General features: G+C 41.5%; 2 protein-coding genes across 4 annotated transcripts; one reads left to right on the top strand and one right to left on the bottom strand.

Annotated features, from left to right (window-relative positions):
* Window positions 1-6,152: 6,152 nt before the first annotated feature.
* Window positions 6,153-10,676, top strand: LOC127535652 (uncharacterized). Of its 3 annotated transcripts, XM_051954040.1 has the most exons (13): window positions 6,153-6,656; window positions 6,744-6,868; window positions 7,097-7,412; window positions 7,520-7,608; window positions 7,774-7,826; window positions 8,010-8,049; window positions 8,127-8,194; window positions 8,294-8,383; window positions 8,513-8,826; window positions 8,974-9,152; window positions 9,382-9,554; window positions 9,895-10,109; window positions 10,184-10,676. In XM_051954040.1, exons 1-13 carry the CDS (start codon window positions 6,497-6,499, stop codon window positions 10,417-10,419), a joined length of 2,058 nt encoding a protein of 685 aa, XP_051810000.1. In that variant the 5' UTR covers window positions 6,153-6,496; the 3' UTR covers window positions 10,420-10,676. The 3 variants fall into 3 exon arrangements, with proteins under 3 accessions (XP_051810000.1, XP_051810009.1, XP_051810014.1); XM_051954049.1 differs by lacking the exons at window positions 9,895-10,109; window positions 10,184-10,676 and having other exon boundaries at window positions 8,974-9,490; XM_051954054.1 differs by lacking the exons at window positions 8,974-9,152; window positions 9,382-9,554; window positions 9,895-10,109; window positions 10,184-10,676 and having other exon boundaries at window positions 8,513-8,927.
* A 5-nt stretch (window positions 10,677-10,681) lies between these two features.
* LOC127535709 (uncharacterized) lies at window positions 10,682-12,673 on the bottom strand. The gene is made up of 3 exons (XM_051954271.1): window positions 11,415-12,673; window positions 11,087-11,305; window positions 10,682-10,997 (listed from the first exon to the last, which is right to left on the bottom strand). The coding sequence occupies exons 1-3, from the start codon at window positions 12,260-12,262 to the stop codon at window positions 10,790-10,792; spliced, it is 1,275 nt and encodes a 424-aa protein (XP_051810231.1). The 5' UTR covers window positions 12,263-12,673; the 3' UTR covers window positions 10,682-10,789.

Here is a 12,673-nt window from a genome sequence, read left to right as displayed (position 1 = left end):
AGCCCACATGTGCTGCTTTGGATGTGATATCAGATGAGCTGGCCTTAGTGGATATATGGAGAGTGCTCCATCCCCAAGAACGTGATTACACATTTTTTTCCCATCCACATTCCACATATTCTAGGATTGATTATTTCCTTATATCTCGCTCATTGGTGGGTCAAACTATTGGGTCATCTATTGGTAACATTGTTGTAACTGACCACGCCCCAGTTGAGCTTCTCTTGTCTGGTAGGGATAAAGTTCCACCCTCACTTAGGTGGCATCTTAACAGTTCACTCTTACATAATGAGAGCTATTGTGAATATATAAGGTTGAAAATGAAGGAATTTGGGGAATGTAATGAAGGATCTATCGAGGATGTTGGTCTCACCTGGGATGCTTTTAAAGCCTATTTAAGGGGCTGTCTTATTCAATAGGTAGTGTCTACAGATACGGACCCGTATCCGTAGCCCACAGGCTATGGATACGGCACTTTCCATTTGCCAGACAGATACGGACCCGTACGCGAGTCTTGCGAGTCAATAAGCTGCTAACCACTGCAAACTGTTGAAAGGTAAGCAAAGGTTAAGGTTAAGGTTAGGGTTAGTGTTAGGGTCAGGTTTAGGGTCCGTACCGCTAGCGTCTACCGGGAGTCACGTGACCAGATCTCGCGTATCTGATTGGCAAATGGCAAGTGCCGTATCTGTAGTCCACAGGCTACGGGTACGGGTCCGTACCTCTAGCAACAACCTATTCCTTATAGCTCTTTGATGAAAAAGGTTCAGAGGGAGGAAATGTTGAGGTTAGAACAGGACATTAACGCTCTTGAAAAACAACATATGTCACACCCAAGCGAAGAAATATGGAATAAATTAATTAAACTGAAATTTGATCTAAATAGCATATTAAAGAAAAAAGTTGAACATGCTATGTTCTGTCTAAATCAGAAATATTTTGAACAGGGTGAGAGGACTGGCAAATTACTTGCACATAGAGTACGTTAAATACAGTCTAATAACTTAATTCCTTCCATTTTCAATGAGGATAATAATATACTGACTACTGACAGGATGGAGATCAATAAGGTGTTTACTAAGTTTTATAAAGAATTATACACATCCATTGGACCTGTAGAAGAACCGAGACTATCAGAATTCTTTTCTTCAATTAAAACACCTACTCTGACAAGTGAGCAGAGAGTGGGGCTAGAAGAAGAGCTTACTATAACCGAAATAGAAAAGGCTATCAGAAGTCTTAGGTTGGGTAAATCGCCTGGTAATGATGGATTTCCTTCAGATTTCTATAAGGTTTTTGTGGAAGAACTGGCTCCTAGGTTATTAGCAGAATACACAGACGCTCTGAAGAGGGGTAAACTGCCACCTGGCATGACATCAGCAGTTATTACATTATTACATAATAAAGGGAAAGACCCTAAATATTGTAGTAACTACCGTCCAATTTCATTGATTAATGTGGATGAAAAAATTATCTCCAAGGTTCTTGCAATTAGGCTTGAGAAAGTACTTCCTAGTTTAGTGCATGTGGACCAAGTGGGTTTTGTTAATAGATGTTCAGCTGATAACCTGCGGAGGATATTGCAAATATTTTGGAAGAGTAAAAATAACCCAGATCCTGTTGTTGCCTTCTCCCTAGATGCCCAGAAGGCATTTGATAAAGTGGAATATGGCTTCTTATTTTACACATTAAGAAAATTTGGGTTTGGTCAGTCCTTTATGCAGTGGTTGGAATTAGTGTACACTGACCCTATGGCTACTGTTCTCACGAATGGGATAATGTCACCGTCCTTTAATTTTAGTCGAGGCACTAGACAGGGCTCACCCTTATCGCCGCTGATTTTTGCTTTATTTCTTGAACCCCTTGCAATAGCATTGCGTGACTGTAAACATATTGAAGGTGTAAATATGGGGCAAGAAAAACAAAAACTTTTTTGTATGCTGACGACATTCTTTTGATTTCAAGTAGTCCTGACAAGGCAGTGCAGGCTATGTCCTCAATTATTGACTTATTTTCAGAAATATCGGGTTATACCATTAATTGGTCAAAGTCAGAGGCTATGCCTCTTTCTAAAATATGCCCCCCTGCCATTAGGAGCTCATGGCAATTTAAATGGATGCCTATGGGCATGACATACGTGGGAATTAAATTAACCCCTGGTTTGGACAAAATAATGCATGTAAATATTAACCCAGTTATACAAAATATTAGATCACTTCTGCAGAACTGGTCAAAAATGAATCTTTCACTATTAGGCAGAAGTAACTTAGTTAAGATGATTATCTCCCCAAAGATTCAGTATATTACGGTATGTATATGTTACCCGTGACCTTTCCACTTTGCCTGCTTAAACTTTACAACAACATTGTGGAAGACTTTGTGTGGGCAGGTAAGAAGCCAGCGTTTAGTAGGTCTAAACTATATGCTGCCAAAATAAGGGGCGGTCTGGCCCTGCCTAGGGTGGACTGGGACCACTATGCATTCTCTCTCTCCCAAATAGCGAAAATATATAAGCTTTACATGGTTCCAGATCAGAGGCCTTCATGGGTGAATATGGAGGAAGGGCTTTTGGCCCCGACCACATTAGAGGCCTTTCTCACCCAGAGTGGTAGAAAGACACCCTTTGACGACCCAGTTTTGGCTTTCGCACAGGAAACATGGTCAAGGTCTTACCAACTTATTAATATTTGTCCTTTTCTTTCAACCAAAGCTCAATAACAAAAGCTCAATAGCTTTTTCAATAAAAAATTGCTAATTGGTAAAAAAACATTTATGTGGGAAACATGGTCCAGATCTGGTATTAATCTATTGGGGGACGTTTTTACTGACAGTGGTATTAAAACATTTAGTGATATCAAACAAGAATTTAAACTACCTAGATCAAAAGGAATACTGGAAATATTTACAACTTTCACATTGTATTAGAGCTAGATTGAAGTCTGCCCCAGACCCGCCATCTGGTTTTCAGGAGGTATTTATGAAACCTGGTTTGAAAAAAGCATCTACTTTCTACCATCTTACCAGAGAAGCACGGACCCCCAATTTAGAGGGACTGAGGTTGTGTTGGGAAAAAGACTTAGGCACTCCAATTCTACAAGATACATGAAAGTGGTTGGTTGAGTCTTGGTATACTTGCTCACAGGAAACACAATCTCAGCTTATTCAGTACAAACTGCTCCACAGAAAGTATTGGACCCCGAGTAAACTAGCCAAACTGAAACTAATGGACAATGATACTTGCTGGAAAAGTCAGAAAGAAACTGGGACTTTGATTCATATGTTGTATGAATGTGAGAAAAATGTTGATCTCTGGAATGGGATTGTGAATCTCTTAAGTTCTATTCTTCAAAGTGATTTCGCTATGTCACCAGATTTATGTATCTTTGGTCTGCTGCCAGAAAACATCAATATAACTAAAAGACACAAGTTATGGATACGTTTGGCAACTATATCAGGATGTCGCATTATTCTGAGACATTGGAAATCATCCACGTCTTGCTCATTTAAAGCTGCTGTCCGGAGTTTCCGTTTGTTTTCAATTTATGTATCATTTTTTAACAAAGCTTAAATGTGTTAGTCTAGTTCGATACTATAATATAAAGTTAGTATAACGCGATATGAAAATTTATTCCTGAGCTCCGCCTTCCTCTCATAGACCCCCATGTTATTCCAAAAAGCGCCGGTTGCTGCCGACCAATCAAGTTCGAGCTTCAGCTTTGTCATGCTGTCAATCAACGGTACGCGCACAGCAAGCAAGCCCATGCAGAGGTGTGGGAGAGCTCCGCACTACGCAACCGCGCGCACATTTGTTTTGCTTGTGGAGGAGAGAGCATCAGGGCTCAGCAACTTCCAGAAAAGTTACCAATCCCACGGCTTGTCAGGCCAAGAGACTGCAGGACGTTTTTTGGCTCGGGGTGCTCGCGTCGCTCCCCGACCATGGCCTCCATAGCCCACCTGACGGCTTCGTTTAGATGCCCGACCTCTGGAGGAAGATGTTGGGGCGTCTGGGACATACTCTTCGTCAGAGGAGTCATGCGATTCTGAACTCGAGATAGAAATAAATAAACAATGTAACACATATACACGCGTAAATGCACTAAGTTTGATAAACAACGTCATCGAGAGGGATACACGAGTGTAATCACATATTGAAACTTTACTCGTTCGTCCTAGCAGATTCATGTTATTTTGGTATTAGGACAAGTTAGACTCAATACAGCATTCTAACGTAATTCCTTTATTATTTACTAAATGTAGAAGAGGGGAAAAAACAGGCGAGATGCTGCAGCACTACGGGCACTCCTCTCATGTACTCCGCGCGTGCACAAATAAAGGGGCGGAATCAGAGGGAGGGAGGGTGGGACCACCAGTGTTTTGGGAGACGCTGCGATTCAAACTCCGGACAGCAGCTTTAAGGAATGGACTGAGCTACTGACAAAAATTGCCCTTTACGAACGAGTTACTTTCAATGTTAGGGGGAAAGAAGAACTCTTCAACCAGATTTGGGGGCCTTTTCTGAATTATATAGAGAATATGTCCATGTAATTGTGTATATATAGCTTTTCTGTATGAGCAGAGGTCAATGTCAATTGTTATGTTTGTAGGCACTTTTTTTTTCTTCTTTTTGTTTGTTTGTTGTGTTCATACTGTAAAAGAACAGAGAGCTGAACTGTTATGGGACTATTGTATTTGTAGTGATGCAGAAGTTAAATATGTCTTGCTGTCTGTGAAAAATATTAATTTAAAAAAAAAATTACTATGGATAGTTTTGACGATTCGACCGCAAATATGGAAGAGGACCGAGCCACAAGTCCGTCTTTTTACAGCTTTGGAAAAAAACAAATTCTTGATCCGTTCCAGGCCTCTGCTGCTTGGTCAAATGCCACAATGTAGTGTTCTGTAATGTGGTGATCTTCGCTGATTGGCTGGGTGAGAACCACATGCTTCACCTCACTGAGAGGTCGGAGCAATACCATACTTAATGTGTGCGTAAGTTACCAAATATGATCCTTTGTCCTATGAAGGGCTACGTTAGAAAATGTATCTGCCATCATGCCCCAGATCTGCACCAGGCTTGTGTCTATGGCGTCAAATTTGGGTCAAAAGTCGCGTGCGCGAAACACGTACCTCGCGCGAGCGGAAAAAAAGTCTCCACGGGCGCAAAAAACACTCTGCACGCGCGTGGCAATGTCTCCGCGCGCGAGGAGCCTCTTACGCGCGTGGAGACATTGCTACTCGTCCGTATATGGTGCCATAATTATCCGTGGAGCTCTGATTTACGTGCACGGGGAGAAGACTTTTGACCCTTTGTGGGCGGATACCAGTGCTTGCCACAATCTCCCTATGATTGGCTGTCTGCGACAGCAAGAACTCACCCCCCACGTGGGCACAGTCAGCTGGAGCCCCTTTGATGTTGCTGCCGCTGTTCTGCAGCTCCGCCGAACACACACAGAACCGAGCCCGGATCTCCAACTGCCGGTGGGTGAGTGTCTCCACGTGTTTCTGGCTCTAAACGGGGGAGGGGGGGAGAGACTGTCAGCCTTTAGTACAGCGAAGTTAGCTCCATTGCTAACGGCAGTTACCCAGGTGGACGGACCAGAATCAGCCCAGAAGCCCAGCGTGTCTACTCCAGTGATTCTGACAGGGAGTTTAAGAGTGATTCTATAATTAGGGGTACATTTCAAGTCCATGGGGTGTAGACATGCTGGGCTTCTGGGCCGATTCTGGTCAGTCCACCTGGGTAACTGCCGTTAGCAATGGAGCTAACTTCGCTGTACTAAAGGCTGACAGCCCACAATGGAGCACTGAGACCTCCCGTTAAGGGGCAGAAATACGTGGAGACACTCACCCACCGGCAGTTGGAGATCCGGGCTCGGTTCTGTGTGTGTTCCGCGGAGCTGCAGAACAGCGGCAGCAGCATCAAGGGGGCTCCAGCCGACTGTGTCATTTCCTATCTTGTATACAGTGGCATCCCACGTGGGGGGGTGAGTTCTTGCTGTCGCAGACAGCCTATCATAGGGAGGTTGTGGCGAGCACTGGTATCCGCCCACAAAGGGTCAAAAGTCTTCTCCCCGCATGCTTAAATCAGAGCTCCACGGATAATTATGGCACCATACACGGACGAGTAGCAATGTCTCCACGCGCGTAAGAGTACGGTGGCCGAGAGGTGCAAACCAAATTTACAAAATGTAAAACACTTTTACAAAGTTTAAGACAAATTTACATTTTGGAAAACATTTTTACATATCACAAAACAAAATTACAAGTTCTGAAACAAATTTACATTTCAGAAAACAATTCAACAAGACGCAAAACACTTTTACAATCTCCGACACAAATTTACAAGTGGGGAAACACTTTTGCAAGTTCCGAAACAAATTAACAAATGAAAATCAACCGGAAAGGGAATGTCCCAACTCCGGGGTTGAACCGTAACTGATAGCGAAGACCGGCCAATACGAGTTATTGTTGAAGTTGATGGAGTTTATCGTGACCCAAGATGGACAGCGAGCGGGTGATGTTCTGCCCATTTTGTGGGGAGCACATGAGCCGCTTAACGCGGTTTTGTTTTTCGTGTGGTCGGTCTTTGGAGTTTTTAAATGGGGCAGACAAAACGAATGCACAGGAGACATCCCAACCACCTGTTAATGCTAAACAGGGTAAGTGTAGCATGTAGCGGCGTGAATAGCGCTATTGGTTAGCGGCTGCCAGTTTTCTGTTTTGAAACATGGCTTTGTTAATTTCAGGAGAAAAATCGTGTCCATCATATAAGCATTTCCTGGAGTACAGAAGCTCCAAGTCAAAGGAGCGTCAGTCTTGTAACTACGGGCCGAGAGGAAGACCTCGGGCTAAAGAACGAAAACACGTCCAGGTATGTTGAACTGACTGCCTTAGCCTATCAATACTCGACTGTCTGACTCGAGATGGCTCAGAAGTAGATCGGTATCATGTTAGATTTATTGGAGAGACTGAATTAAGTTTAATAGAAAGACTAAAATCTTGCTGTGCATGTATTTTAGAGCATATAGCATATGTACAGGGTTATATTTTACCCATTGTTAATACATGAAATTAACCTTATCTATCCTATCATGTTTAGATAAACATTGGGTTGATGGTGCCAAATAGAGATGATGGAACTGATTTAAAACCTCTAAGAGGGAAAACACTCCCGTTATTTGTTGACCCAGAGGTTGAAGCACCTGATCTTCTCAAGCAAGCTGTAAAGAAGATGAGAACATTCAACAAAGACATGCAAGAAGGACCATATGTCCTTTTGTATGCAGACTGCTCAGAGGTGGTCCATGTGCCTGGGTCGGAAAAGCCGTTCAAACTGGATGATTATAAAAGGGAACTTGGGAGGCCATACGGCAGGATCACCTTTTTCATTTGCCTGGAAACACATTTTAAAGGAGGTTAGTGGATCTCATGATTCAATATTTTTTATATATTTTAGATTAGACTGTACTGAAGGACACATCTACAGTATCTACATGATCTGTTGAATTTGTTGTTTTTTCAGCAGTGGGTGATACCTCAGACTCTGATGGCGATTCTGAAATTATCATCACATCAAGGAGCACAGCTGAATTTAACCGAGCTGACACTGTGGTACACCAATTATTTATTTTTTGTAATACCTTTATATGTATGAATATATTTATTGATTCATCTATGACACAATGCAAACCTTTCACTGTTGGTATATACAGCATATGGTAAGGGAACATTTATGGAAGCTATTACAAATTGATAAATTTATGCGTTTCCTCTCAGGTTTTTGAACCACGAAACCAAAGTACTCCCAAACACAAAACTGAAGATGAAAGGTCAGTACATTTTAGCATCTTGCCTTTGTCAGGGAGACAAACAGATTTAATTTGAGGTCCTCTCTTGTGGTAATCAACCAATTGGAATCATGGCTGTATTTGTTTCATTCCTAGATGATTATTGTAGGCCCGAAGGACGGTAATAAGTAATGTAATAATTTTATCATTTTAATCATGTTTCAGAGATCCACCAGGACATTCAGCAACAATTCAGCCTGGACAGGTAATAGGGCAGACTGTGGCAGCCTGGCATTTTTTACTTTCAGTGTTCTTGTTTCAGACATTTTAATTTGCTTTCAGATACTATTATCTGATACTGAGGATATGGATCCACCTGAAAGTAATCCAGCCAAGTTATCTTGCTACGGGTGAGTAAAAATGATAGTGACACATAATTTCTATTTAATTCATCAGAAAGAAAGTTGTTTGTAACATGTTTTAACATCAAAATTTTAATTTCCCAACAGTAAATACACAGACCTGTATGCACCAAGTGTTGAGGAAGAGGACGAGGAGCTGGTTGCAGTCAGTGTGGAGAATCTCCAACACACAGCAGTGTAAAATGAACTTTTGACTGTGGCATTCCAGTTTTTTTATTGTGTAATATTACTGGTATTTAGATAATTGTTCTAAAAGCATGCACTATATGTTGTATCCATTAATTACATCACTTTCTGTCATTACAGGGAGGAGATGAACATCACACTACCTGATGTTGTGGCAAACCTGTCACTTCCTATTGATCACACAAAGGTCAGCAGGTTCAACATCTCAAGGGCTAATGTTTGGGATGGAGCTGTCAGAGGCTTCAAGCGTACAACATACTCTGAAACCTGTGACCTGCTGGTCAGATTTACTGATGATGCTGGTGTTTTTGAGGAGGGAATTGACACAGGTGGTCCAAGAAGAGAATTTTTAACTCTGCTAATGAAACACCTGAAAGACCGGCCCATTTTTGATGGACCAGAAGGACATCGTTTCTTGGTCTACAATGCAAATGGTATGCATAGTGTTAGATGTTTACTCTACTACATGGTTGGTTAATAATAATTAAACATGTATATCACATGGCATAAGCTTTTTCCTCATTATCTTAAAGTTTATTTTGTTTTCTGTGTTTAATTTTGCAATATATATTCATTCACAGCTGTTAGGGAGGATGAATACTTCCTGGCAGGAAAGATGATTGCAGTGTCGGTTGTACATGGAGGTCCAGGACCCCATTTCCTGTCAGAAGATCTTGTACATTATCTTGCCGGCCAGCCTTCGTTCAAAGCAACAGTTAATTTAATAACTGATGAAGAAATAGGGAAAGCTTTGCAAGAGGTGAGAATAGCATAAAGCTACAGTGTGGCAGGACGTACTTATACATTGTTCCTGTAGTGTTTTAGGACACTTTTGCTTCCTATACTACATACACAGTATTGGCTTCATTTATTAGTTTTTGATAGGGTAGGATTACACCATGATGTGTATATCACTGAATAAAAATATGTGAGGAAATAGTTACTGACTGGGATGTTTATGCTGGTTTTTTTTTTTTAATGTCTTTCAGATTGAGAATGCTGCTTCATTGGATGCTCTGCAGGAATGTATCATGAGACACAGCACAATGTTACAGACAGCAGGCTGTCTGAGACATGTGGTTGCTGTGGGGGAGAAGAAAGAAGTTGTGGCAGACTACCTCCGATGGTATATTATTGACCGCAACTCATCTGTAATTGACAGGTAAGAACATCTTTTTAATGATGTCATTTTCTTTGTGTGATATTTTTGTTTGAAATTCCTCTTGGCATGTATATCTGTTATCAGTCAGTCACTGTAGTAACACAAGTTTTTTTTATTTCTACTGAGTCAAATGCACTCAAGGTCAGTCTGATTGATATTATCTCAAGTAAACAATATAAAATGAGTTTTCTGAAAATTTATAAAAATGGTTATCAGTTTTTGCAAATGAACTCTTCATTTGTTTAGGTGGATTGGAAGAGAACCTCTAACAGTTTTCTTTAGATAATTTGAATGCAGTTAGCACTACACAGCAGTGAAAGTGTTTGTGTTCACTTTGTAGATTCAGAGATGGTCTTTCAGCCCTTCAGTTTCTTACTGCACTACGGCAACACCCTTCTTTGCTGACCCCTGTCCTGTGCCACTCTGCAAAGCGACTCACTGGCTTGGAACTTGAGAGACTCTTCAAACTTGACCTCAGTCCTTCAGGGAGTAACAGGAGACTAAAAGAAAGTCAAACTTTGGCCTACTGGGCAGACTACCTCCTTGACTGTGAAGGTTTGTATGTTTTTTTTGTAAATACCTGGAAAACCACATTACCATAGTATATCTGAACATTTTTTTCTTTGCAGAAGGTGAGACTGCTGTGTCTGTGGAGGATGTTTTGATGTTTGCAACTGGGCTGACATCACTTCCCCCTTCTGGCTTGGAACCATTGCCACAAATACGGTTCCTGGATGACTCTCCATTCCCGATGGCAAATACATGCTCAAACTTGCTGAAATTGCCACTCCTGGATTCGTACAGTGTGTTTAAGTCACAAATGGACTTTGGAATTCAAAATAGTCCAGGATTTGGCTGTTTTTAAACCATATGACTGGTTGAACTCTAGAGCTTAGACTCTAAAAATGTTTTGTTCTAAACATGCTGTTGTTCATGCACTTAAAGGTGCGGTTAGGTCTCAGTCAATTGTTTTAGATCCATGATTTTAAACTGTGGTTGTTTATGAACCACTGTTTTATTCATTTATTCAGATTCATTTTAGAATGAGAAAAAAAACCCAAAAAGATTTCAGGAGATTTTGTTCTATATGTAAAATGTAATAAATGTAATAAGAGGTTATTACTTTGCTGTGTTTTTTATTCATCTGTTTCCCACATTGAATTGATGAAGCCATAGGTGGCAAACTCTGACACTTTGTGTACATGTTGCACCATTACAATAAATGTCTCTTCCATTCATAGCTCAGCAATTTCTTTCAGTCTTAGATACAGTTCAGTTGCAGACTGCCAATACTCTGGCTTCTGTAAATAACTGTTCTCCATGGCCAAGTCCAAATACTCCTGCATGCTGGCGTCCCCACATGGAGCTCTTGCCAGGTGAGTCTCGGGAAAGGCATCCAGTTCAGCTTGTTCAATTTTAAATCCACAGTCTCTGGAGCCAAACCTATGTTAAACAAAGACATAATTGCATTTATTAAAATTTAAGATAAAAGGAAAACAAATACAAATTTCAGTCAATCACCAAAGTATTACCTGTGTGGTAAGTAGTAGAGCTCATTGGGCACACCTCCTGGACATGATGCTGTTCTTGAGGGGCGAATCCTGTGACTGTTCCACAATCTCACACACTCATCCAAGTCCTTCTGGATAACATCACCAAAGCAATATCTCAGTAGACACTGGTGCTCACGACTCCCATTGAAGTATCCAGCATCTCTTAGGTCTGCAAATAGCTCCATCCAGAACTGAGACCTATAGAAATCAATAAAATAATAAGTTATAATTTTAAGCATATACATGTGTTTAAATAAATAAAATCAAAGGTTACACATAACTAAATGACTTGATGAAGGCTACTTACCTTCCCTTTCTGAAGATGGACCACCAGGACTCAATCCTCTGGTTGTTTGTGGATGAGCCATACATGTGGCTGGATGCTCCAGAGAAGTAGTCACTGTGGTGGTGGCGTAGGGTGCACTGAATTGCGGCCATGGTCCCGTTCTCCATGCCGCAATCAGTCCTCAGTCTCATGGGAGTGACACCAAGGTTTCGCACACATGACAGAAAGTGGTGAGCGATCACACTTGGGTCATTATTTGTCGGTCCGCATGCAAGCCACATTACTTTGCGTGAAAATCCGTCGATACAGCCTGAAATAGCCAAACCGAATGGCTTAAGTTTATCATAACCATCCGCGTGCCACATGTAGTTCGGTCCCATGGAGTGGTAGGTTCTTCTGACAAACCTTCTGTGTGCTCTCCTCTCACAACCTCGAGGATGTAATTCCCGGAGCAAATTCATCACTTGATCCCTCTTCACTCGCAGATTGTATTTTTGTTTAAGTACCTGCCACATCATGCGGTAGCCAAACAGTTGTCCAGGTCCACGAAGTTCCAGTCGGATGGCCCTTATTATGGCGTTTGTATTGGAGTAATCCTTTCTGCGATATAAACTGGCTTCATTCAGTTTGCTTTTCAGAGACCTCAAGCTGATGTGAACACCGTGTAAACATGACATCAGATCCACGATTACAGCGTACGAGTGTCCCTCATTAAAATATCTTACACACTGCTGCAGCATATCTGGTCTGTCGGTCTGGCCTGCCCCATTTAAAAACTCCAAAGACCGACCACACGAAAAACAAAACCGCGTTAAGCGGCTCATGTGCACCCCACAAAATGGGCAGAACATCACCCGCTCGCTGTCCATCTTGGGTCACGATAAACTCCATCAACTTCAACAATAACTCGTATTGGCCGGTCTTCGCTATCACTTACGGTTCAACCCCGGAGTTGGGACATTCCCTTTCCGGTTGATTTTCATTTGTTAATTTGTTTCGGAACTTGCAAAAGTGTTTCCCCACTTGTAAATTTGTGTCGGAGATTGTAAAAGTGTTTTGCGTCTTGTTAAATTGTTTTCTGAAATGTAAATTTGTTTCAGAACTTGTAATTTTGTTTTGTGATATGTAAAAATGTTTTCCAAAATGTAAATTTGTCTTAAACTTTGTAAAAGTGTTTTACATTTTGTAAATTTGGTTTGCACCTCTCGGCCACCGTATAAGAGGCTCCTCGCACGCGGAGACATTGCCACGCGCACGCAGAGTGTTTTTTGCGGCCGTGG

This window comes from Acanthochromis polyacanthus, chromosome 1 (assembly GCF_021347895.1).
Source record: "Acanthochromis polyacanthus isolate Apoly-LR-REF ecotype Palm Island chromosome 1, KAUST_Apoly_ChrSc, whole genome shotgun sequence".
Lineage (NCBI taxonomy): Eukaryota > Metazoa > Chordata > Actinopteri > Pomacentridae > Acanthochromis > Acanthochromis polyacanthus.
The sequence above is the reverse complement of the archived record's forward strand: the minus strand, read 5'-3'. Positions and strand labels throughout refer to the sequence as shown.

What these genes read in the sequence shown, in the direction of transcription:
- LOC127535652 (XM_051954040.1), top strand. Translation starts at nt 6,497, where the DNA reads ATGGACAGCGAGCGGGTGATGTTCTGCCCATTTTGTGGGGAGCACATG. An exon ending in AATCTCCAACACACAGCAGT is followed by an intron (nt 8,384 to 8,512) that starts GTAAAATGAACT and finishes CTGTCATTACAG; the next exon opens with GGAGGAGATGAACATCACAC. An exon ending in CTTGGTCTACAATGCAAATG is followed by an intron (nt 8,827 to 8,973) that starts GTATGCATAGTG and finishes ATTCATTCACAG; the next exon opens with CTGTTAGGGAGGATGAATAC.
- LOC127535709 (XM_051954271.1), bottom strand. Translation starts at nt 12,262, where the DNA reads ATGGACAGCGAGCGGGTGATGTTCTGCCCATTTTGTGGGGTGCACATG. An exon ending in TCCATCTTCAGAAAGGGAAG is followed by an intron (nt 11,306 to 11,414) that starts GTAAGTAGCCTT and finishes TGATTTCTATAG; the next exon opens with GTCTCAGTTCTGGATGGAGC. An exon ending in CTCTACTACTTACCACACAG is followed by an intron (nt 10,998 to 11,086) that starts GTAATACTTTGG and finishes TGTTTAACATAG; the next exon opens with GTTTGGCTCCAGAGACTGTG.